Below are 26,508 nucleotides of genomic sequence, written 5' to 3' on the forward strand. Positions count from 1 at the left end.
TAGAAAGTCCACAAACTGTCAACAACGGCATCTATATACCTTGTCAACAGAAGGTACACAGCAGGTAGTTCAAGAGATTGCCAAAATGATGTCAATCTGTTGACTTGATCAGCAAGAAGTCAAAGTGAACACACTGTCAAGCCAGGAAACAAGAAGTCCACAAGAAGTCTGCAGAAAGGAAAAATCCATTTTCATAAGGGAGGGGCTCGTTTCATTCCCCGCATCATCACCAGCAATGGGGTAGAGTATCGGCCCTGGCGATGAAACTCTCCATCTATCATCTCGTAATAAAGTTGCTGTTGTTGATGTTCGCACGAAGATCGCTATGCATGTATTATGTGCACATGCTGTATTCATGTTGGAATCAGGTACATTGCTAACTCGCTTCGGTTTTAAAATGATATTCGCACAGCCATATTCAAATCCTCGGGATAAAAAATACGGGATAAAAGCTCTCAAACTTGGTCATATCTTTTCAGCAAGAATCTTTCCACGGCCGTGTAAGAGGTACAAGCTCCAAATGTATACAGGAAGTCAGTGTTGCAGTCCTGTTCGTCGCACACCGTACTTGTATCTTCTTAGGCTCATACCGCCTGCTCCGTTATAAGCAAATTTCGAAATCACCATATTTGCAACAAGGGACCCTTCCCTTTTTTTTTTTTCTTTTTTTTTTTTGCAAAATAAACCTGCATAGAAGAATGCAAATATATAGGCGACGAACTCTCGAGGCTGCCACAGCTTACAAGTGTTTCCAATATTTTTTGTTGGCAGCACTTGCCTTCCCGTTCTCCCGTTCCCCCTTGCCTACCCTCCTCTCTCGATTTCGAGGCATGCGCACGGAGGCCACCCAACCTAAGTCGGTTACCGAACACACTGAGCCGAGCTCTAGTGCTCTTCCGGACCCCACGTGCGACTCATGCTCATTTGATCGTATACTAGTCACACTTTATGCTCACGTTTCCTGATTGTTCCCGTCTGATTACCGAATAACAGCTTTGCCGAGAGATCTACGGCAGTTTTACGAGCATACGAACTTCAGGGATACTTGCGTGTTTTGATCGCAAGATGACAGTGTGGTGATTTAAAAGTGGAACGGAAACTTGCCGCTGCTTATTCTTTTTCCTATCTCTCTCTCTCACTCTCTCCTTTATGTGTTTGTGTGTAGCTATTGTTCCGTAGAGCGTCTGCTTCATTTACCTGGATTGACATGGTCCAGCCGAAGTGGAATTGCGTAAACAATGTTTGTGTGTGGATCGTAGCTCTCGCCTGCTTTGGCCTTCATGCTGTTGCCTTGCCAGACACGATATACGTTGGTGAGTTCACTTCACTTGTTTCTTTTCACCTCGCGGCACCACCTTTCATAATGTTGTTGTTGTTTGGATCATAGTTGTCTCGCGACGTAAAAGCCGCGAATTATCGTATGGATTGTTGTTGTTTCTTTTCTGGAGAGTGGATGGTGCGTTATCGCCGTATGTGTGTTTGAGGAAAATATAATATGACGTTCAGAACGGGTTTCGGAGCTGACAGGCAGAGGTCGGCACTTTGGACCGCCGCTCACTCATGCTCACTCACCAGCAACTCGACTCATTGCCCGCTCACTCATGCTCACTCACCGGCAGCTCAGCTCACTGCCCGCTCACTCATGCTCACTCACCGGCAGCTCAGCTCATCGCCCGCTCACTCATGCTCACTCACCGGCAGATCAGCTCATCGCCCGCTCACTCATGCTCACTCACCGGCAGCTCAGCTCATCGCCCGCTCACTCATGCTCACTCACCGGCAGCTCAGCTCATCGCCCGCTCACTCATGCTCACTCACCGGCAGATCAGCTCATCGCCCGCTCACTCATGCTCACTCACCGGCAGCTCAGCTCATCGCCCGCTCATTCATGCTCACTCACTGGAAGCTCAGCTCATTGCTCGCTCACTCATGCTCAATCAACGGTAGCTCAGCTCATCGCTCGCTCACTCATGCTCACTCAACGGCAGCTGAGCTCATCCCTCGCCCACTCATGCTCACTCACAGGCAGCTGAGCTCATTGCCCACTCACTCATGCTCACCTTCTTCAGGATGCTCACTCATGCTCAGCTGCACAGGAAAACTTGTATTACATGTACGTACGAGGGCCGTGGTCGGAACTCGGGAGATATCGCTCCTGTTGGGGCGGTGGTAATCTTGCGGGATACAGGTTATAGAGCAATGCAGGACAGAGGAGTAGCGACAAAGGGGGGGGGGGGAGCTGAAGCCTTCTCTAGAAACCGCACCTTTGGTAGTACATTTCGGAGAGGTAAGAGAGAGAGAGAAACCCCTCCCCTCCCATATAAACCTTCCTGTTTTTTTTCTGGCTACGCCCCTGATGCAGGACGCTTATCACCAAAAATGTAATGGGCTACACGCTTATGAAAAAGAGAGTCAAAAGGGAGTAAAATGGTGCTCGGCCTCTGACACCATCGCCTACGGAGAGGGCGTTGCAGCGACTTCCATGATTGTATTTAATTAAGGGGGTTGCGTGCACTTCCGTCATGGAGGGGTGTTAGCCTCACTCCCCAATGTTTATGACGAGGTTTTCTAGACTATGCAACAGTGAAGTCCCGTACTCTTATTCATTTGTTAAAATTATCGAGAGACACCTGCAACTAATGATAGAAGAGATGAATGAAGCGATTTCATCTCAGTTCAGGCAAGCCGGTTCCCTTTGGTCCTCCGATTTCGTTGATTCTTTTTTATGCTAAAGCCACACCTCTATGATGAACAGTGCCACTGGTCCGAAACTTGAGATCGCAGCAGTTGCCGGGAAAAAAATTGACGAGCGTGCCTGGGTGGCGTCGTGCGCTTCACAGAATCTTCCTCGGGTGGTAATTGGAGGCCGTCTTGTCCGCACCACGAACGCGCTAGAGGAGCGCGAATTTTTTTGCGCGTTCTACAGATGCCGGACTACCACATCATTTTAAAAAACGGACATTTCCTCTCACGAACTGTTCTATAAAAAATCGCGAAAACGCTCGTGAGCGCGATTTTGCGCACATTTTAAACTTTTATTACGGAAGTACGCATGGTAGAATTACGAACTCTGCACCAAATGAAAGATAATTAATTGCTCTTTCCAACGACGTATTACGCATAAATGCGAGTGTTACTGTAGAATAGGTAGAATGAGACGAGCCATGCTCCCTCCGTGAAAATACGCGAAGTTCGTAGGTCAATTCCTCAAAAACCCCACCTTTAATTTTGTCAAAAAAAAAAATGCATGGAATCCTGATTATATTACCTTTCCAATGGTGTAAAATTTGTGTATTCTAAAAGTTTAGAACCGAAATGCCAGCGCGCATAAAGAGAGCATGTACAACGCGGCCATGCGGTTCCAACTACGGCCACCCTTCGGCGTTTGTACTGATCGTCGACTGAGGGAACCTGACTTCCACGTATCTATGCTACACTCCATTTCATCACCTGTTGTGCCTATGATGGAGATTTAATGCCATATCGTATTTCGACTACGGACAGGCTGCAAAGAAGAAACTTTGGTATCAGGTTGCGTGACGCGGAGGCTATATTCTCTTTCACCCAAACTTGTGCCCGCGTCCCATCGCCTTTGCCGGATGTACATACGGATTATAAGTAATACACAAACCCGCACTGGGGACACCAGACGCCAGACTTCCTAACAAAAATGACCTTGCTGCGGTGTGGACAGGTTCATTTGGTCGCCGCGTGTGGCCAATAATGCACGGACCTGCCGTCGACGATGCAGCGGATGAGTGAGGTGTCTGAATAACTTTGGGTTCGTCAGCGTTGGAAGTCATCTCCATGGCTCGGAACATTTATAGTGAGGAACGTGCGTTTTGTGCCGATTATGCACGTCGACATCGGAAAAGGATTCTTCGCCAGAGTGGATTCACAACTGTGTCAAGCCTTGACATCGGCGCGCTGAAGGCGCTTCTCGACCCTGAGCGACGTGATGAAGTCAGCGGTGAGGACCAACTATGTAAGAATTGTGCTGCGCGCTTTCGTTCAGCAATTAGTGACCTATCGCAGTCCTCGCCCGTTGCTCTATCTGTTGCACAGACTATGTTCAGAGCGAGGACATTATTCAAGAAATTAATAAGAGTATTTCGACGGCAAATATAGACGTAACGCCGCTGCGGCAGCCGGGATCTCTCAAAAGGGTCGTATGCGTCACGGAAACGGAGAGAAGTTGGCGACGCATTGAGCAGGTCAATAAGCCGCAGAATACGTGATGCATATGACGTAGACGAACCGACCACATCCGGAACAGACTGCACGAGATGTTCTATCCTTTTGCGCAACATGAGGACCGCTTATCAGAAGTGCACCTCCAATCAAGAAAGATGCCAGATTCTTACGCTTCTTCCTGAAAACATGACGAAAAAAGAAATAGTAGGACTGATCCCGGATGCAACGAAATATGTGATAGAAAAATCAAAAAGTCTGAGAGGGAAGCAGGGAGTGTGGGCGATGCCGGACAATTATGGGGGCATCCTGTCAGCGAGAACGACGTACAGGTTGCACTCCGGTACTACCTTGAAGACGAAAAGGACTGTTCTGTCCAAAGTCCCAACAAAAAAGAGGGAAGAGAGTCGCTGTTGCAAAGCGCTTTATGACTCGTTCAATACGGGAAACGTTTAGCCTGCTCAAGAGCGCTCATCCGGACATCAATATAGGACTGACGAAGTTGTACACACTTCGGCCTAAGTGGGTTCGCACAGACCCACGTCCGGAACAGAGCGTGTGTTTGTACTGCGCAAACTTTGATTTGATCATCGCCGCCATAAACAGTGCGTCATCCATCCAGCTAAGCAGAGAACAACTGAATGCGATGTCTGTATGTCCCGAGCCACAAAGGACATGCTTTTTGCAAGAGTGTCGCAGTTGTCAAGGGGCCAAAAGGAACAACCTACAGAAGCTAAGGATGGACCGTGCCGACGACGTTGATATGGCTCTCTGGGAATCTGGTGACCTCATTAGGAAGACGCTAAAGGCATCGGTATTCCTGAAGGCGGTCAGGAAATGTGCTGCTCTGTACACCAAGCATGAATATATATACAACAAAGAAGCGCCATTTGGAACGAGAAGGCCTTCGTGGATCCAAGACATGTCGTCATGCACTTCGATTTTGCAGAAAACTGGAGAGTCAACTTCTCAAGTGAGGTCCAAGGGCGCTATTGGAAGGCGGATCAAATATCCTTATTCACCTGTGTCGTAACCACCATGTCTTCGACAAAAAGTTTTGCAACAGTGAGTGACGACCTATCTCACGATACTACACATGCCCTTCTTGCCCTCCAAAACATAACCAAGGCTATACAAGACATCCTGCCCGTGTTTTCCCATGTGGTATACGTGTCCGACAGTGCTGCAGCGCACTTTAAGAACAGGTACCAGCTCTATGAAATGGGAAAAAACAACTTGTTACTGCGATGGATTTTCTCTGCCAGTGGCCATGGAAAAAATGTGTGCGATGGGGTCGGGGGCTCTTTGAAACATATCGCAAGCTTGGATAACTTGCGATGTCCACCTGCTGAAGCTATTCAAACCGCTGAAGACTTTGTGTGCGCTCTCAAAAAGAAGGAACACGCCACGGAACTGCTGCACATTCCGTCGGCTCAGGTTGCAGCCTTTCGAACTTCGAAAAAGGATGAATGGGAGCTGGTTCGGCCAGTGACAGGGATCCGTTCATGCCATGTGTGGTACAAAGCATCTGAAAGTCATGCAGTATCTGGAGTTCAGCTAGCAAGAACCGCCGAGGACATGTTTGAACCTCGGTCATAGCTGCGTTGTTTTCAGCACGTCGAACGATCCAATACGTCTGGCTGGTGATGTTTTCGAGAATGTGCATACAAATCTATGTTTTCCAACAGAATCAGTTTGTGATGCCGCTCACACATAGGTGACATTTGTTCCCGATTCCGCTTTCAGAGCTGTGTTTTGTATTTAAAATGTATGTATGGCTCTTCCATGCACCGCAACTATATTTTACTCTTGTTTTAGTGTCTTTCGTAAATTCTCTCTAAAGGTGAGCAATAACAAAGCCAGTCACCAAATAAACCACTCTACCGGCTTCCAATGTTGTATTATTCCTGTACTTCTGTGCGTATCAATGTATTAGGCCAGCTGCCCTGCTTCAAGGTAGTTAAATACGGACCACATCTCAAGCGCCTGTCAACAGAAAACAAAAGATTAGAACGAAAGATGGAACCGTAGGGCCGCGTTGTACCTGCTCTCCTCATGCACTTAACATGACAGCAACGTTTGTTCTTTGCACCCTGTCCTTAGTCGAAATACGATATGGCACGAAATGCCCATCTCAGGCACAGGAGGTAATGAAAGCCAGGTTCCCTTCGTCGACGATCAGTACAAACGCCGGAGGGTGGCCGGAGTTGGAACCGCATGGCCGCGTTCTACATGCTATCCTTATGCGCGCTGGCATTTCGGTTCTAAACGTTTAGAATACACAAATTTTACACCATTGGAAAGGTAATATAATCAGGATTCCATGCAATTTTTTTTGCCAAAATTAAAGGTGGGTGTTTTTGAGGAATTGACCTACGAACTTCGCGTATTTTCACGGAGGGAGCATGGTCCGTCTCATTCTACCTATGCTCCAGTAACAGTCACATTTATGCGTAATACGTCGTTGGAGAGAGCAATTAATTATCTTTCATTTGGTGTGGAGTTCGTAATTCTACCATGCGTACTTCTTCCGTAATAAAAGTTTAAAATGTGCGCAAAATCGCGCTCACGAGCGTTTTCGCGAGTTTTTATAGAACAGTTCGTGAGAGGAAATGCCCGTTTTTTAAAATTATGTGGTAGTTCGGCATCTGTAGAACGTGCAAAAAAATTCGCGCTCCTCTAGCGCGTTCGTGGTGCGGACGAGACGGCCTCAAAGTACCACCCGAGGAAGATTCTGTGAAGCGCACGACGCCACCCAGGCACGCTCGTCAATTTTTTTCTCGGCAACTGCTGCGATCTCAAGTTTCGGACCAGTGGCACTGTTCATCATAGAGCTGTGGCTTTAGCATAAAAAAGAATCAATGAAATCGGAGGACCAAAGGGGACCGGCTTGCCGGAACTGAGATGAAATCAAGTACATAGTTGTATTCCTGAAGATCTTGCTCACTCATGCTCACTCAACTCGCTGTTTGCTCACTCATGCTCACTCAACTCGCCACTTGCTCACTCACTCACTCAACTCGCCGCTTGCTCACTCATGCTCACTCATCATCCACTCAAATCTGTGTTTGCTCACTCATGCTCACTCATCCTCTGCTCAATTCTCTGCTTGCTCATTCATGCTCACTCATCCTCTGCTCAATTCTCTGTTTGCTCATTCATGCTCACTCATCCTCTGCTCAATTTTCTGTTTGCTCACTCATGCTCACTCACTCGTCCCCGGCTTTCCGTTCGCTCACTCATGCTCCGCTCATTTGCCAAAATGAGCATGAGTGAGCATGAGTGAGCATGCTCATGAGTGAGTTTTGCCGAGGTATGCTGACAGGTGATAGACGCTTCTGGTTTCGACCGGCTCAGAAAACCTGTTACCTGTTATTGTGTTTCCTTACGCAAGTTTTGGTGTGCGTGTTTAGTAGGCTGTGCGCAATGTGATGATGGTAGCAGAATTAGAAAAGAAATTGAAAATGAAAGAAAAATATGGAGATGTTAGTCCCGACCCAGCCAGGACCGGCTGCTCCAAAACGCGTTTGTGGGTGGAACAAGAGAGCCAGAAAAAAGAGAAAAACAAATAAACAGGAAAGAGGTAGAGTGGGTTAAGCAGAGAAGGGAAAACGGGGAAAGGAAAGGGGAAGACGTAAGGCACCGAGAAACAATCTATGCAGAGAGAAATATGTAAACGCAGGCCCCACGTTAGAATTTGAAGAAACGACTAATTAGATATTGTTTCCTCAGTAACGCTGTCGGGGTGTCGAGACATGTCGCCGGCTCAGCGTGGGTAAATGTGACAAATACACCCCAGGCAGCACAATGTACTGAAACTCGAGTGCAGTAAGGGTGGACGGGTAGGTGGAAGGCCTTGAACAGACCCGTGAAGCTAAAGTACATTGATAAGACACATACCTTCCACCCCCATTGCACTCGACTTTCAGTACATTGTGCTGCTTGGGCCTTCGATTGGTGATTCGGGATTCCCTTGGAGGTTAGTTGCGGTGCAATTAGAAGTGTCTGCTCTTTAGAGCTAGCCATTCCTTTGTGGGACACGTGCCTCAAGGCGGCCGCGATGTGCACCGTTTGTAGTTGTATGTGTTAGTGAGCCATGCGGGCAATTTACACAAAGTTTAAAATCTGTGAGCAGTGGCGAAAACTCAGAAAGAAGGCAAAAAAGGAGTGGTGCAGCTCGGCAGCTTGCTGCACAAGGTGATTTTCTTTCACTTTGACATTGACCATTCTTTTGAGATTTTGTGTCTTCTTCGTGTCCTTTTGCAAAATGTTGTCTTCCGAAACAAAATGACACCTGCACACTGTCAGGTATTCACGCCTTGACGACAATATTGTGTTAGAGGTAAATTTAATAAGACGTGGCGGGGGGGGGGGTATGTTTACTATGAAAACAAAAAGGAGGGAAAGGTTAGCCTGCGTTACATGCTATTAACATGCACGCAAGTGTGGCAACGCGAACGCAATTAACTGCAAACAATGGGGGATAGATGCGATTACCTTTCTCTCAATTTCGTTCAAATACAGATTTCTCACATATATATGAACTATGTCCCACGCGCATCTCGCTCACCGTGCTGCAGGAAACATTCTGCCTCCTGAGCAATGTACGGCCACATGCAGTAATGTATACCTTGATTGCCGATCTGCTTGTATGATACCGCTTCCATGGTTGTCGCCGAAGGGAACGGGTTGAACTCCATATAATGCGAAAAGCACGTGAATGGACGCAACACTAAAGGGACAGGACAAACACGCGACTGTTCCTCTAGTTGTTGCACAGAATCAGGCTTTTCATATTATGGAGTTTGTCCACCAGCTGGCCTGCATCTATGCCACACACTCAGAACGAGTTGAAAAATGATTCGAAGGGGGGAGGGGGAAGAGGAAAGGACAGGTTAAACTAGGGTACCTCAATACTAACTCCCTCTGCGCAGAGGGATCTGGTATTCAGGCACCCTAGGTTAAACGCAAGGTGATGGTGATGGCGATGTGGTAAAGAAAAAAAAAGGGGGGGGGATGTGAGTCACGCAATGTCGACCTGCTATTCCCTTGAAAAAGGCAGGTATATTGTTCATTCCCATCCTAAGCGGATCAAATGGCGTGCAAAAGTTCAGGACTGCTATACCGATATAATTGTCCGCACACAAAGCAATAAGAGCAGGACGTGCAGCAACCGATGTCCCATGCAGCTGCGTCCATCTCCTCGTTCGGGACACAACCTTTGCTTCGGTCACAATTAATAATTCTTCTCCCCAATCATCATCATTAAAGTTGTTGTTGTTTAAAGGAACTGTAAAGTGAACTATAAACACTGTTTATAGTTCAGTGTTTCAAGGTACTATCATGTAGAACTTGGCTGTATGATCACAAACGCAAGTAATCACCTCTCAGTTCTTCATACTTTTCGCAGCACTTAATTTTGAACACTCTTAGAAACTGAAAGTTGGCGACCCTCAACGTTCGCGAAGAACAACGTTGGAGTCGGCCCCGGATTGGCGGACAGAGATCACGTGAGACTGAAGTACAACGTAACGCATTTGAAACAGGTTGCTAATTACCCTTAGTCTTTTGTTGAAGAACAACAGCAATTCTTGAGAAGTTCGGTTTAAGCTGTTAACGGTTGTAACGTCCGAGTTCCGTGTCTGCGAGGTGATCTGCGCCATCTGTTGGCTTTTCCCTCTCTCTCCACGTCTCCGTGTCGTCTGCTCGCTGTATCGCTGCTGTTTGCATAACCTCGCATTTGTGGTTTGCGTTCTTGTGTTCCGGAATTCACAAACCGTACGCCTTCGCAATGAAACGCTCATTGCACTAGCGAGAGTCGCACTATCTCGTCTATCTCGTCTATCGTCTAGTTGCTTGCGTTCTCAATAGATGGCGCGTGGGTCGCCTCAGGGTTGGGGCGGTTCTGGAGTCCGCTAGCTGGCTGTGCTCAGCAATCTTTGAAATTCGATTGCTGAAAAAATGCTCAATATAGAGCAGAACTATTCCGTATCTGGTATTGGTATAGTCTGGTATCTGAAGCGTCCAAGTGGCAAGCTTTCAGGAAACTATACAGTTTCTACAGGTTTGCCATTCACTTTACGGTTCCTTTAATTGTTCTCAGCAGTTTTGGAGTGTAAGTGGCACGCGAAATAAGGAATATATTATATATGAAGCAACTTAATTGCGACACCAAAATTGCCGTAGGCGTATATGTTTTTCTGCGGTGAAACGCCTCATCCTAATGTCATGCATGTAGCTCTAGCTGTTGTTGTTGTATGTTTTTTGTTTGTATTGGGGCCAGAGGGTTTTAAGCTATGGTTCAAGCAAAGGTTTCGGAAAAAGTAGAAGAAGATTTTGAAGCACAATATCATGCTATTTGCTATACGTTATATTCAAGGTTGACTTCATGAGGGTGGTACGCACAGGCCTCCGGTGACACACGAGATCTGATAGCGCTAACGGTGTTGATTTATCGATTTCTAGCGGTATAGTGTCTGTCTAGTGAAATCGGCAAGATAATTGCCATTACTGCATTTGAATAGCAGTTGGTGGACTGTGCTACGCATGCCATGGTTCAGGTTCATTAGTGGTGAATCCCTTCAACTCATTTTCAGAATAGTGCTTCACAGTGAGTTGCGAGTAGATGCCATGTCAAAATCTCTTCCCAGTTATCGCTTTTCTTAAGTCCCGTGTTAGCGCCGCCAAGCAACTGTGGCTATGAGCGACATACAGACATGGACAAATGGAGAGAGGACGGCAGGAAGGAATGGGGGCCAGGAGAGGGGGAGGGCTTTGTCGGTTTTACGATGCCATACATAAGAATTAGCAACCGCAATTTGACGGACGTCATAAGGGTGTGCGACCTGTGTTAAGTTGGCTGAGGACTCTTTTGAGATACGTAGAGCCACGCATAGCTGAGAGTCACCGTCAGATGAAAGAGTCACGTAAATTGCAGAGATTGAGTTGACAATTATGGCGCACGAAACATTTAAGTCCGCCTAACCAACGGTCAAAGCAATGACCTGAAAGCCGGCTGTTGACAAAAAGTTCCTTCAGGCCACTCGTTTTAACACACGTACGTTAACAATACAGAGGCATGCCCGAGATTAAGGCCATTGAACACGTCCCTCTTTTTGATGATCACCATCATCTTTTTGCATCAAGCAGCTTTTTGCTCTTGCGAATAAACGAGCATAATCAGCGTCGTTGCAGTTATTTTGATGCACAGACTTGTTGCCTTCTACGTATTTGCCTATAGAACGTGTGCCGCTTGGCCCCATCCACGCCAGTGCTTTTTGCTGTTGTTTCGCTGTTTCTTGTACCATGCTAATCACATTACACTGCAGCCCATAATGAGTTTACGGCTGTGCCCAGAGCGTATACTTAATCTAATACATTTTGTGGCATAACGCGGTCTCCTATCAGTTAGCGAGGGTTTTGCGAAAAAAGAATGTGCCTGCCAGTATGAATAGCTGGCGGAACAACTAACTTCTCGGTTTTAGTGAGTTCAGCGCCTCGTCTGTGCCCCCGCGCATCGCAGTCAATACCAAACCCGCGGCTGCTATGTTATTCTATGCAACTGCAATGGGAACAAAAACGAGAACGAAAAGTGAAAGGAAAATACATGTGCTCGGAGAATAACGGCGCTCTCGCTTTATGATTCATCCACGTTTCTTTTATTTTCCGGTTTTGCGCGAAAAGGGAAGCTGAAGGTGTGTGCCGAAGGAGAGGAAGCGTACAAAAAATGTATCCCGCGTGGAATTTCGGGAAAAACTGAAGACGCTCGAAGGGGGGGGGGGGGGGGTTAACGTTTATTCAACATTGGAAAAACTAGCATCAACGAAGAGAGAAACATAGAGTCAAACAACAACTTGCTGCAGAAGACATCGCAGTCAGAAGCAGAAGTCTGACAAGTTGCACAGCACAAACAGAACAGAACACAGTAAACATGCACCGCATTTTCATTTGCATCATATATTTCTAGGTATATACTGCCCATGCTTGAGGCGTTTATAAAGTCTCGTATTTCCCAGTACTCCGGAACTCTAATACTTCCTTCAGGCACGACGAAAAGGTCTCTAGCCTCTACTATAAGCAAGTGATAAGGCGGGCAGGTCTTTGTGTGAAAATTTATTTTTACATTAATACTCACGGTATTGTGGGCTTTGATGGAGGCAGACAGCCCATGTCATATGTGCGCTTTCACGTAATAAAGAAAAGGAGCATAAATAGTGGCTTCACATCGATTTGCTTGGGGTGATATATCGAGGCGACAGTAGAAGTAGCTGACACTTTCCGTTTTCCTCAAGAATCCTTTGGGTCGATCCTCTTTGTCACTCTGACCGTGCTATAACCAACCGAGAAGCTGCAGGCTAACATTTTCTAGTTTACTTCGTGTCAACTTTTCCTTGGGTGGTAGAGACTTTGTTATGTTGGTGACTTTCGCCCCGTTTTTTTATGCGGTCAATGCACGTCAGATTATTAGATTTTGTCGCCCTCACAGTCTCTCGTCTATCATCCATTTTAGATGCCTGGTAATTTGTACAGCTTGAAGTCAGTTTCAAAGAGATAGGGGTATACGGACGAGGAGGGTACAGAGGAAAGGAGGAAAATGATACAAACGTCTATTAGATTAGATGAAAAAAAGAAAAATGTGGAGCTGTTAGCCTCGACGGAGGGTCAGGACTGGCTACTCGAATACTAGTGGTCTGGCGAAGTATACATCGACAGCAAAGGGCATTAAAAAATAAGAAAAAGGAAAAACGAAATGAGAAAGTAGGCAGCCTGGACGGCAAGTTTCGAACAAACCCAGACAGGGAAAATTTAGGGGTGCTCACTCGGTTGGAGGGGCCCGCGAAAACATAGTCGACGTCAACAAAAAAGAAAAGAAAAAAAAGCAACAGGAAAATGTTGGTAGCCACGTTGGCAACCCTGTATATATTGTACATAACTTCGTTTTCTATGGGGGAAATAAAACAGAACTGCAGGTGCGGCAGCGCGATCTTTTTTGGCACCGCTAAGCGACGAAGTGGACGTGGTTGTTCTGCACTCTCGCGTGTTGGAATGCCAGGGCACCAGCTGCGGTAGACCGAAACATAGGTACAGCTCAACATAGGTTATGGGCCCAGGAAGCGCTCGTTTCGGACCTGTCCAGGAAGGAGGGCCTCTTCATCGAAGAGAACGTGAGAAGTCTCCGTCAGAAATGTCGTCAGAGGGGATGGCGGCTCCAGTGCAGACCTTCACAACCTTCACCGAGAAGTTGGACGGCACAAACTATCCGACATAAAAGTTCAAAATGACCTCGTGCTTGAAGGCACGGGGACTTCATTCAAGACAACCCACCGGAAGCAACAGAAGAGAGAGCCCTTTGGGGCAAGCGGGAAACAGCTCTCAGCGCAATTGTGCAGACTCTGTCAAGTTCTCAGACAGCATATGTCATCAACCAGGCTGCAGCCAAGGGCGTATGGACAAGGCTAGAGGAGGTCAGTCAGGGACGAATCCTAGAGTGAAGGCTTACATTGAGGCGCAATCTCAACGGATTGAAGTGGGAAGCTGGAGAGACTGCCACTCAGTATATGCATCGGCTGGAGTCTACAGCTGAGGAGTTGCGAACCCTGAGAGACACTTTCGAGGATGCTGAAATTGCTTCTATTGCCTTGCAAGGCTTGCCGTGGCCGTACCATGGAGTGGCAAGAAGTTTCGATGCCCGCCCCATGTCGGGTATTACCCAGGAAAGGTTGAAGTATGCCCTGCTGCAGGAAGAGGCACGCCGTGGAACTTGCACGCCGTGGCATGTAAAGCAAGACTTGCTCCGAGCAAGCCGCTGGACCGGAAAGGACGCTCCTTCAACTGCTATCAATGCGGAAAACCGGGACACATAGCTCGGGACTGCTATGCCAAGAGAGACCATAGGAATTTTGCCGGAAGCAGCGGAGGTAACAGATATCGACAGCGGGACCTGATGCAAAAAGGGCCGAAGCAAGGAGCGAGGTTCGCGCAATCATCTCAGACCCCTGAGGTCAGAGAAGAGCACTTCGTCTTCGGCGCAGACATGGATAGCATGGTGAAGACAGGGATTGACTGGTCCATTGATTCCGGCGCGAGTACCCATATGACCGGAAGATCTTCTGAGCAACTTGAAGGCGGAGTCTCCAAGGAAGGTGACGCTTGCAGATGGGAAGACCATGGAGTCTTGCGGAACTGGGACCGTGACCCTTAAGGCTCAGAAAGGAAGCGTCCTGAACACGTTAACTGCCGAAGCAGTCTTGTACGTCCCCGGAACGGCGGACAATCTACTGTCGGTATCGAAACTGACTGACAGTGGCGTAGTGGTAACCTTCAGCGACGATAATTGTACTTGTTGTACAAGGGGAGCAAGTTTATGTTCTCAGGCTTCAAGAAGGATGGATCTACCGACTGCATGCGGACGTTGATGTCCTTGCCGTTTCACAGCATGTGAAGAGCGACGATTTTATGCTTTGGCAAGTATGCTTTGGCTATAGTCAAGCGGGTCCGTACCGACAATGGCGGAGAATTCCTAAGCGGAGAACTCCAAAGATTCCTTGAAAGAAAGGGAATCATCCACGAATTCACTGTCCCGTATTCATCAGCACAGAATGGAGTGGCAGAACGCATGAACAGAACTCTACTGGAAACAGCAAGATCACTATTAATTGAATCGCGGTTGCCCCCCGAGTTTTGGGCAGAGGCAGTTAATACTGCGGCGTACGTCCGTAACCGATGCAGCAAAAGAATTCTCAACGGGAGGATTCCCGAAGAAATCTACACGCGGAAGCGCCAGTCTGTAGGCTATCTCAGAATTATCGGATGCCTGGCGTACATGGCGACGACCACTGCGAGACCTCGCACGAATTTGGACAGAAGGAGCAGACCTGCCATTTTCTTGGGGTATTGCAACAACAGAAAGGGTTACCGTCTGTAGGACCCCAAAAAGCAACAAGTGGTGTTCAACAGGGACGTCGTCTTTGTCGAAGACAAGAGGGGTGCTGATCTACTCAATATGGAAAACTACGTGAGACAGCACTACGAAAAACTTCTGTGTCGCAAGTGGGATTCACAAGAGCCAACTACCAGAAACCATGACGATCATGACAACGTCGTTACTGTCTACGAAGATGTGCGTTCAGAGGGCAGCACCGAAGACGCCGGTTGCGGCGGTGAGTATCTGCATAGGGGCGACGGCTTGGGCGATGATCGAGCCCAGCAGGAACACAACGAGGATCACAGACTCCGCAGATCAGCAAGGATCAGCAGGCCACCCTGACGCCTACAGATCGACTCAACGAAACGCAGTTACTGCGAAATGGCGGAGGTGGACCTCTAGGAGCCGCACTCTTACGAGGAGGCAGTAAGTTCGCCTCTGAAAGAGCGAAGGAGAAGGAAGGGGAAGTTGATAAGTTCAAGGCTCGTGTGGGTGGCAGTAGGCACATCGCAAGTCTATGGTTTGGAGTACTACGAGACTTTTTCGCCAGTCGTGAAATTGACCAGACTGCGAATGCTGCTGGCACTGGGGAATGAAGAAGGGATGTTCATGAGACAGACGTTAAAACAGCGTATCTCCACGGGACACTCGACGAAGAGGTGTACATGGGGCAACCCCCTGGAAGCGCTAGTGTCGACTCCAAAGTGTGAAAGTTAAAATAAAGCCCTGTACGGCCTTAAGCAGGAAGGGCGGGCATGGTACAAGACTCTCGACTCCGTCCTCAGAGATCAGGGGTACGGGAGACTAGAATCTGACAACTGCGTCTACGTGCTGGAGAGGGCAGGGAAGACCAAAATTATCCTTGGCGTATATGTCGACGACATACTTCTCTTAGCGACCAGCACGAAGGCCATGGAAGAATAAATTGCAAACCTGGGGAAGAGGATAGCCATTAAAGACCTCGGCGAACGGAAGTACATTCTTAGCATCCAAGTGGACCGCAAAAAGGAGACTAAGCAACTGACGATAAGCCAAGGAAAATACGTAAATGACATCTTAAAACGTTACCACATGGAAGGCTGCAAGCCTGTCAAGACCCCTATGGAAACAGGACGTGGGAGATACACAGACGAACCGGCACCGACAGAGCAGAGCCCCCCGACCATACCCTATCAAAATCTGATTGGGAATTTAATGTACCTCGTCCAAGGGACTTTTTTTTTTTTAGCCAGTACAATACCAACTTCACCATCACACACGGGAAGATGGCGAAAAGGGTGCTACGGTACCTACAGGGCACAAAGGACGCTGGGATTATGTACCGGGCATGTGGCGAACCTGTCGTCGGACATTGCGACGCAAGCTGGAACGAGACAGGAACGGGTCATTCACGGAGTGGATACGTCTTTACGCTGTCGAAGGGAGCCGTAAGTTGGAGATCGACCAAGCAGCAAGTGGTCTCGCTCTCGAAGTGCGAAGCTGAGTACATCGCCGCTACGGAGGCAATCAAGGCTACAAATCCTACTTCATGAGCTTGGGTTCAACAAATACGGCACCAAAGGAATAGAAATTAGGAGTGACAAGCAGTCCGCGATATGCCTAACGGAAAATCCTGTCAAGCACCAGCGTTCAAAACATATTAACCTGAATTATCTCTTTGCGAGGCGAGAAGTAGAGAACGGGAACTTCGTCATGACGTACCTCCCAACAAACCGAATGACAGCAGACTACCTGACTAAGGCGGTTGGCAGCATGAAGAATCTGGTGTGTGGCAACCGGATGCGGGTTACAGCTTAGACAGTCTCAGTCGAACCTTGAGAGCTACGGAAGTGGCGACTAATCTGGCTGGATGCAATACACCTGCTTACGAACGTGAAGGGGGGGGGGGGGGGGGGGTAGCCATGTTGGCAACCCTGTATATATTGTACATAACTTTGTTTTCTATGGGGGAAATAAAACAGAGCTGCAGGTGCGGCAGCGTGATCTTTTATGGCACCGCTAAGCGACGAAGTGGGCGTGGTTGTTCTGCACTCTCGCGTGTTGGACTGCCATGGCACCAGCTGCGGTAGACCGAAACATAGGTACAGCGCAACAGAAACAAGAACAACTGCAGGACAAAAATACATGAACATGTCAGCTGAAAAACAAGAAAAAAGAAATAAAAGGAGAAACTGAAAATACGAATTGACAGAGAGCAGCTTGCCCAAGCAGCACAATCTACTGAAAGTCTACTGCAATAGGGGTGGACGGCATATGTCTTATCAATGCTTTTTAGTTTCACGGGACTGTTCAAGGCCTTCCACCTACCCGTCCACCCCATTGCACTCTACTTTCACTACATTGTGCTGCTTGGGTTGAGTATCTCTGACCACATAGTCTAACAGCAACAACAACTTTATTGTGAGATGATGATGATAATCTAAGGAGTGGATCTGGGACCATAATACGTTATAACCGACGCCAGCAATAAGAACTGGGACAGGCTCACAGGATATAGATGACTTCGCAAACTGCACGCGTGCATGCACTGCAGCCACATGCTGACGCACAAGCTAGCACTCGATCGTCATTGTATCTTGACCAGTCCCCAAGTCATTCAGGGAGCACTCATGACACTCAGAACCGGAGTACGGGGTCAGCATTATGCAGACGCAAGGGCAGTGCAATTCCTCTCAGCCAGAGGTCTCATCCCCGTTCAGCGAGAACACAAGACGTCCTTTTGGATGCCGTATCTCGGTTCTATCCCTCAGGTGACAACTGTCGTACGACCGCATCCGTGGCCCTGTTCCCAGGTGTGTCACAGTGACCGAGAACTCACTGATAATGGATGTCGTGGCACTGGTGGTGCCCCTGAAGTGTAGACGTTTAGCGTGTCGTAGACCAACGGAGCAGGGGAGGCCTGTTGTGCAATTCAATGTTCGTAATGCGCTTTTGGGGTCGCTGTAGAGGGACCAGTTAGCAGACTGTGACGTCTCGGATGCAATTAAGGTAAGCGCGGTAAGGTAGCGTGTAACCCGATGGCTGCTTCTGACGTGAAGTGTGACAGACGCGCGCTTCTTTGAGTCGATATGGGGACAACGTGAGCGCAAGTCGAACCAGAGTGTGTGGATGACGTGCCGGTGAAGATTTTTGTTCCCGCTTCAGCGCATTAAGCGCGTCCAATCTAAGCCGATGGAGGCACGCGTTGAGGCTGGTATCTTTAAGGGATGCCAATCACTTTGACGTGCGCCACAGGTACCTGCAGCGTCCACGTGGGCGCTATCTGTCTCGTCAAGCGCTTATGCTTTGGGACGAGAGTACAGCGACGCAAGTCAAATATTTATACACGATGTGAAAATATAAATTTTGGACCCATCACATCCAAGACACGGTCACGCCAGCGCAGATTTACGTTTGAGGCTACCGTCCTTGACATCAAGTCGTTACAAAGGCGGATAATGATATATAGCACATGATTTTGTTAGCGGAACAGAGAACCAACATGGCGGTGACGTCAACAGTAATAAGCAACGCTGTTTTACGTCACTGATGCTCTGTAAAATTCGGATTTTTTTAGTTGGCCAGTATTGTACATATAACATTGTAACGTTGTCCAAGAAAACATTTCTTTACACTGGTGACCTATATTTATTGATCTATTCACTTACAATTTAAGCTTCTTTGTATGGGTATATGGGACGCCTTTCCACCGAAAACATATTTCCTGGTAGTCCTGACTCGGTGTAATCTATGCCACATCTGAGCTAACGTAGATCCTGGGTGGCTTTGATGAACAAATGTACGAACTTTCAACCTAATTGCGTCATGAGACTAAGTTGATATTACGTTACAACACAGACTTGAGTTTTGGAACGCATAGCACGGATGTGGCACGAGCTCGTTACCATAGTTCACACTATCCTGTTGTTAAATGTGACGACGATCATTTCTTTCAAACCATGTAAGCAAGCAGCAGCCGAATGAACCGTTTCCCCACCTGTGGCCTCCTAATTACGCAATAACAACAACCGTACCGGTGCTTCTTAATGGATGAAGCTAAGAGTTTCACCGAAATTAGTCCTGAGTCTTTTCAACTTTCGAAATACACGATATAATGCTGCGAGTCGCGTGCGGCCCCGAGTCCAGTGTTTTCCTTTCTTTTCTTACGTTTTCCCCCTCTTTATTTCCGTTGCCCTTCTAATTACGAGAACTACAGTAACTGCTACCTATTCATAAGCGCTACACGCACACACTCTCCCAAACCCACCTACCCACCCACTCACTCACCCACTCACTCACTCACACCCACCCTCTCTCTCACACACACACACACACACTCACTCACTCACTCACTCACTCTCTCTCACTCACTTACTCGCTCGCGCTTCCTTTTTTTCTTCAAACCAGACCAGACCTGTGTGGCCTTCCGATTTCTTAGTTCTCGCTATCTTACTTTCATCTAGTTCTACGCTTGCACACATAGGCTATAAATCAGTCACCCCAAACCCCAGTTCTGCTCGGCTGCGTCTTGATTTGCCTCGTGATTAGCTAAATCCCTCGAGACACATGCAGCTCGGCGTCTTCTCCCAGAGCTCGTTTCCGTGCAAAATGGAGCAAGAATCCCTATGGTCTCGTTCAGCTCTGTTCTTCCCAGAGGTTCTTGCAGGAGCAGTTGGTGCTGTAGGAAGAGGACCAGCTTCTGTAACGACTAGTTACCACGTGACTACCAACGCAACTGTTGTATGAAGTTGCTTCAGGTCCCTGGGTAGTCATAATCATAACGATGTCCATCGTAGTGGCAGAAGGACCGACCAGAAATGAGCCGTACACCGTCCCCTAAACGCTACGTTCGATGCAATGTACGTTGGCTGCTGCGAGGGCCGCTAGCAATAGCTGCAGAACATTACAAGCCATTGTGTATGTCCAGGTACAGGGATAAGCCTAATCCGGAAATCAGGAGGGTCTAGGTTCCATCACGTTATCGTCACGTCATCACATCACGTTCACGTCATCACATCCCCCCCCCCCCCGAGTTATTTGAAATTCATTGTTTCTTTGGCGTTGGAGGCTTATGTGTTTGTATCGTCCAGGTTTGTACGTAGTTTGCCTCTGAGAATTCCCGTTGTTTACCACAGATGTTGCCCTGCTCCGTGTCTGAACGAGTTAGTGAGAAAGTGTAACAGAAAATGGGAAAGCCTGGTTGGAGGTCCGCCCCCCTTGTCAGCTTGTCCCCCTTGCTCAGCTTCTACTTGAGGCATTGTAACTTGGGGGTGAGCTATGCTGGTGTGGTGTAACGGTAGCAATCTTGACCAGAAACCAGGAGGATCCAGGTTCGATTCTTCGCGCCAGCACGTTCTTCCTGAGGTATTGAGCGTACTGAGCGATGTAGTCTTTTAAATGGTATCAGGAGGTTGCTTCAGCCTATGCTCAGAGGCAGGAAATTAGCTTGCTTAGTATTTCGTCCGTTAGTTAGTCTGGTATGCTGATTTCGGCAAGCCCTGAGCAGAAGATGTGGGTGGATAACTGCTATAAGAGCGTAGCAGTTCACTGCACTGCCATTGATGATCCGTGTCGTATGTTTGTTCCGTGATGTTCCATTATCCAGAGCGCTATATTTACGGCTCTGTGAGGAATTTATTGGCCCGCAGAGCAAGTAACACCAGCGGCATGGTCAAGTCGAAAAAATATCCGCACGTTGGTGATTACTGCATGGTCATGCTGTAGACTGGGAGGTGATGGGTTCGAATCCAACCACCCGTTGGTGCTCTGAGGTTTTCCCTGGGTTTTCCGGCAGACGTCCCAAACGAAAGTCGGCACAGTTCCCCTCGGAGTCGGCCCAGGTCGCACGCTAACCCCCTGTCCCCCCCCCCACTCCTTCCTGCTGTCCTCTCTCCATCTGTCCACGTCCGTAGCCACAGTTGCAGAGACGACGCTGTGTTTACAAACATGTGACGTCACGAGAAGACTGGTTCGAGGTTATATTTTGCTGCGGTGGGCAAGAAGCGGGAAAAACGCATTGCCTGGTAAAGCTGATAGTGCCCACCAGCATGCTTTGCGTGACGGCGTTACGTAATCAGTGACGAAGGGGCTCAGGTCGTCTATAGACGACCCTCGGTTTACAAACATGTGACGTCACGAGAGTACCGATTTGAGGTTATATTTTGCTGTGGTGGCCGAAAAGCGGGAAGAACGCGTCGGCTGGTATAGACGACCCTCCGTTTACAAACATGTGACGTCACGAGAATACCGATTTGAGGTTATATTTTGCTGTGGTGGCCGAAAAGCGGGAAGAACGCGTCGGCTGGTATAGACGACCCTCCGTTTAGATACATGTGACGTCACGAGAAGACCGGTTCGAGGTTATATTTTGCTGCGGTGGGCAAGAAGCGGGAAAAACGCATTGCCTGGTAAAGCTGATAGTGCCCACCAGCATGCTTTGCGTGACGGCGTTACGTAATCAGTGACGAAAGGGCTTAGGTCGTCTATAGACGACCCTCGGTTTACAAACATGTGACGTCACGAGAATACCGATTTGAGGTTATATTTTGCTGTGGTGGCCGAAAAGCGGGACGAACGCGTCGGCTGGTATAGACGACCCTCCGTTTACAAACATGTGACGTCACGAGAAGACCGGTTCGAGGTTATATTTTGCTGTGGTGTCCGAAAAGCGGGAAGAACGCGTCGGCTGGTATAGACGACTCTCCGTTTACAAACGTGTGACGACACGAGAAGACCGGTTCGAGGTTATATTTTGCTGTGGTGGCCGAAAAGCGGGAAGAACGCGTCGGCTGGTATAGACGACTCTCCGTTTACAAACATGTGACGTCACGAGAAGACCGGTTCGAGGTTATCTTTTGCTGTGGTGGGCAAGAAGCGGGAAACACGCGTCTGCTGATAGGCCGAAAAGGCTGATAAGGTTGCGTGCTTTGCGCGGCGGCGAAACGTAATCGATGACGGAGGGGCTGAGGTCGTCTAGACGCATCGCAGGAGCTATGTGATCCAGCGCCCTCTTCGGTGCAACAACATGATGAAACAAACGTAACTGAAACAATAGTGGGTTTTAGTGCATCGTACGCTATCGCCTTTTGCGTACGTAAGGCATAGAGTGGAGGTTCTACGCACAGCGCGAAGCTCCTTTTATGGTTTGCGCGTGCGCAGAACCACCAACGCTATCACTTACGTATGCAAAGGCTATAGGGTACGGTACACTAATACTCTCTAACAGTGAGCGTTAGTAGACTGTTGATAACGTGGCTCCCTGAGTACCGTGTCTACCGCGCCCTATGGTCTCATAAGATTCTGAGTCATGTACTCCGTGATTGGTTCCGGTAGGCACGGTAGCTTCACCGTGACGTTATCAACGCACACTCTAGTGCTTAACCTAACCGTGTGATTAGAGAGTTTTAGGAAAATGTTGAAGCTTCACGATGACGTTTCTGAAAACGTGATAAGTCAATTGCCTGATTCCTTTGCAGTGGGTGACATCACGTTGCTGATATCTGATCCACTGACAGCTATACGGAATCGGAGGAGGGCGTTTACGATTTCCTCAATCTCCCTAATTTCGAAATACACATGCACCACGTATAAAAGAGCGCAGGGCAACACCTCCTGCATCCTTTTTCCTCGTGCGAACGTTTCCCTGCTCCAAGTCTTTCCCCCGATTTTTTTCTTTTTTTTCAGTTAAGTACTACTACTACTTCCTCGTGCGATTTCTTTTAAAATATCAGCTACTCTTACCCTTGCAGATCTTCAGCCCCAGGCAACAACAAATATAACTATGGTGATGAATGGGGAAATTCGCCACCTGAGTTTCGGCCCCAATACCGACGGGGCTGTATGAGATATGACATGACAGTGAGGAGACAGTGGATGAGAGATGGTGTGTAAAGCTGCATAAGCATCTTCTGTGATACGTAAAGACCCCTGAAAATGAAGGAAGCCACGCAATGCACAGAATGTGGAGGGGCCCGCAGAGAAGCTGCGCTTTCAGCAAGGCGTACGATACGATATGTTTGAATGTGCTCCTGCCAAAATATCGACTGTATTCGTCTCTGTTCGTTCTCCCGTATTCTCAGGTGTGTATTTCCAGCCTGAATAATTTTTCATCGTCCGTACGAGACAGTAGAAAATGGTTGATGTAGTTGAAGAGCGAATTTCAGATGTACTATATATAGGTGAGCTTCATCAATAATTTATATTGGGAGAAATAGTGAATGTGCAGGTTTTCCCATGTGCTCCAGGAAAACCTTCCCGGCGCTTCTCTTCTTCTTGCCTGTTCCGCCTTTTAACAATATTCTCATCTACGGCCGCGATGATTTATGATCCCTGATGCTGCCATGTGCCTTTCCAGAAGTTTGCAATTTGCCTCTGGGTGGTACACAAAAATGTTTCATCGTCATTTCCGTGACTAGATTTGCAATTGGAATTTGGCAGCAACACCGCATTTGTTCACCTTCTGCTGTCAGAACGAAGTAATACAGGAGCACAATCGTGATTTCATAAAGTGTTCAGAAGGTGTTCCTTATTTGCTTCTTTATCTAAGCAATCTGCGTGAAACGAAAAAAAAAAGGAAAACTCATCCCAGCTTCATACAATTTTATTGCAGGCTTAGGTTTTCTTTTTGGCCGTGGAATGATATCTATAGTAGAGCAGTGCACGGGCCTAATTTTCAGGCCCGTGCCCGGCCCCGGCACGGCTCCTACGGCCCGCACCCGGCCCGGGCCCGACGTCTTCTATAGATTTCCAGACCGGGCCCGGCTCGTACCCGACTCCGCCGGCCCAGGCCCAGCCCGCACCCGACTGGTTTGCATGCTGAGGCCCGGTCCCAGCCCACCTCTGCTCTATGTGTTCTCGAGGCCCGGAGCCGTATTTTGATGTACTAAAGAGCACAGCATATCGCAGGATATGCCGTGCTCTTGCTGTGCAGGATATGCTTGCAGGCACTGTTGCCTTGTAAAAAAAAATATCTGTAGATTCGAGTCCGAAAAATCTGTAGATCTAGCTAAAAAACTGTAGCCACTCAAAACTCAGTTTCTTGAACGTTTCGCTTTCAAATCTGAAATGTCTGCCTACGTCTCTAAATTAATGGAAGAGCAAGGGCTTATTTCGTTCCAATGCTGAAGACCACAGCCGCAATTTATTGCTGCGGCGCACTGGCATTATGCGTTGGAACTTCCGGTTTCGGTTGGCGATGTCCCGTTTTTTTTCTGACTGTAGCGGATTTAGGTGTCCGCTTCTGGTTACTCTGCCAGCAAGCCGCTCTGGGCTTGGTGCTTGCTTGCTTTGGAAGGCAGCGCGCAGCGGCGCGTAGGCAATATGTATGTACCTTGCAGTTCAAGAGAGACTCATCTCCGCTCTATTGCGCATGCACAGGTGTTAGTTCCCCTTTCTCGAACTCTCACGCGAACGAAATATGTCAGAGCACCTAACCTAACTGACCCTCGTGCCGGACTCTCACGGGAACGAAATATGTCCCAACACCTAACCTAACTTACCCTCGTGCCGGACTCTCTGCGCGCCCGCCACATAGCCGTGTATCTTTTAGAGTATATTTTGGCCGAGTGCTTCTTCGTGTACCGCCATTGTTGTCAACCGAACTTACTCTTCTACAGAGAGCACGGCATGCGCACTGGAGGGCTGGCTGACATCCCCGGACTGATCATAGCCCTTAGCGTAGTCTTAACGTCCGCAAGTATTGCGAGCACGTCGTCTTATTCCAGTTTTTTTTTCTTTTTTTCCTGGACGACATGTGCAGGAGAAAGAAACTTTGATGTATGTGCCTCGCGCGACAAGCACCACTTTCGAAACAGTACCGATATCTACTGACGCAATCTGCCATCGCACTTCGTTCGTCAACAATTTCTTCGCTCAAGGGCGTTTCGAACGGTTCATCGCAAACACTGCACACACAGCACGGCTGTGATAGCGCATTGTTTTTCATCTCCCTATCTATGATTGCATTCCATTCCAAAATATTGGGACTCTGTCAATACAGCAAATACTTCGATTTTGTTCACAGTGCCCCTTCTACTTCTTTTTATTTATCTTTCATTTTTTTATTTTTTTCGCTGCACATAAAATTGTTCTTCAAGTAACGATATTCTCCCAAGACCCCGGGCGCAGCGGCGCATGGAGCAGCTTCTATTCAGCCGTAGGTAGACTTTGAGGACTTGAACAGCAGTTGGGCGGTCAGCCGTGAAGGAATAATGGGGCTTTGAGGCAGTCTATTGGATTCAGAGAGGCACATTGTTTCTAGACTGTGCAGGCCTGAACCGGTTCAGGACGGCGTGGTGTATGAGACTGCTGTAGTATTCAAAATTTCATTAAATGTTATAATTTACTCAACAATTCCTCCCTTTACAATTATTAATATATTAATTCAACTCCTAAAAAAGCACTAACGCCTTTTTTCTCCTTCCATAACCCAAATTTCGAGTAATGAGAGGTAATAGAGCGTTTTAGTATATCGTACGCTATCACTTTCGCGTACGTAATCGATAGCGTTGCTGGTTCTGCGCACGCCCATAAGAGAAAGAGAGCTTCGCGCAGTGCGCAGAACCGCCAACGCTATCTGTCACGTACGCTATCGCCTTTGCGTACGATGTACTAAAACTCTCTAATGCTTTGACACGCAGGAGTTAGATTAGATTAGAAGTAGAAAAAAAAATGGAAACGTAGATCGCACTGGTGCGACCAGCGGTTCCATGATGCTTGATTTGTGAAAGCATTGAGTGATGGATTACCCACTGGAGTTGTCACAACGGTGCTTGCATATAGGTTAAGGTGTGGCAAGATGAGACAGAAATTTGCAATCGAACGTGAATTTTTTATTTTTCGTGTTTCACAAAAAAAAAAAAAAAAAAACACTAGCCGTACACACATTGTCAGGGGTCTAGAGCTTCTGACCTGTAAATGCAGAACAAACGTAGCCGGTCTAATATAAACACGGAACAAGAAATTCAAAAATGCAGGTTGTCTCCTCTTGCTCCAACCCTCGGGGCAAGACGTGACATCGCGTGGGGTCAGATGAGACACGCCGTGGTAATGAACTATACAAATTAGTTTTTGCAATCCAAGCAGACAAAGTGAAGCCAGTGGGCCCCTACATAACACCCCTGGGCCCACCGCACACATGATGTGCAATAAAACCTCACAAAGCCCGATGCTATTTTGCTCCACCGTCCTTTGGAAACAGTGCACCGCCCGTCTGATGAGTCGCTGGTCGCTCGCTTTTGTGTGCGCTTCTGCTTTGCTGGAAATATCCTAGGAAACATGAAAATTTGCTGGAAAATCCTAGGCAATATGAAAAAAAGAAATATCCGAGGAAAAAGCATAAAGCCACCTAATAGTTGACTTATCCGTTTCTAAAGCACATTAAATTTAAATCGCATGAAATTTAAATTACATTAAAT

The 26,508-nt window shown here is 47.8% G+C and overlaps 1 protein-coding gene across 2 annotated transcripts in view; it reads left to right on the plus strand.

Moving 5' to 3' along the window:
- Positions 1-881: 881 nt before the first annotated feature.
- Positions 882-26,508, plus strand: part of LOC135401119 (glutamate receptor ionotropic, kainate 2-like) — a 161,247-nt gene continuing 135,620 nt past the window's right edge. For both annotated transcript variants that reach the window (XR_010424722.1, XM_064633316.1), the window contains exon 1: positions 882-1,313. Coding sequence is in view for 1 of the 2 variants with exons in the window: in XM_064633316.1 (XP_064489386.1) it covers positions 1,208-1,313 (106 nt within the window). In the remaining variant the exon portion in view is untranslated. The remainder of the gene's footprint in view (positions 1,314-26,508) is intronic.

Source organism: Ornithodoros turicata, chromosome 7, assembly GCF_037126465.1.
Source record: "Ornithodoros turicata isolate Travis chromosome 7, ASM3712646v1, whole genome shotgun sequence".
Classification (NCBI taxonomy): Eukaryota; Metazoa; Arthropoda; class Arachnida; order Ixodida; family Argasidae; genus Ornithodoros; species Ornithodoros turicata.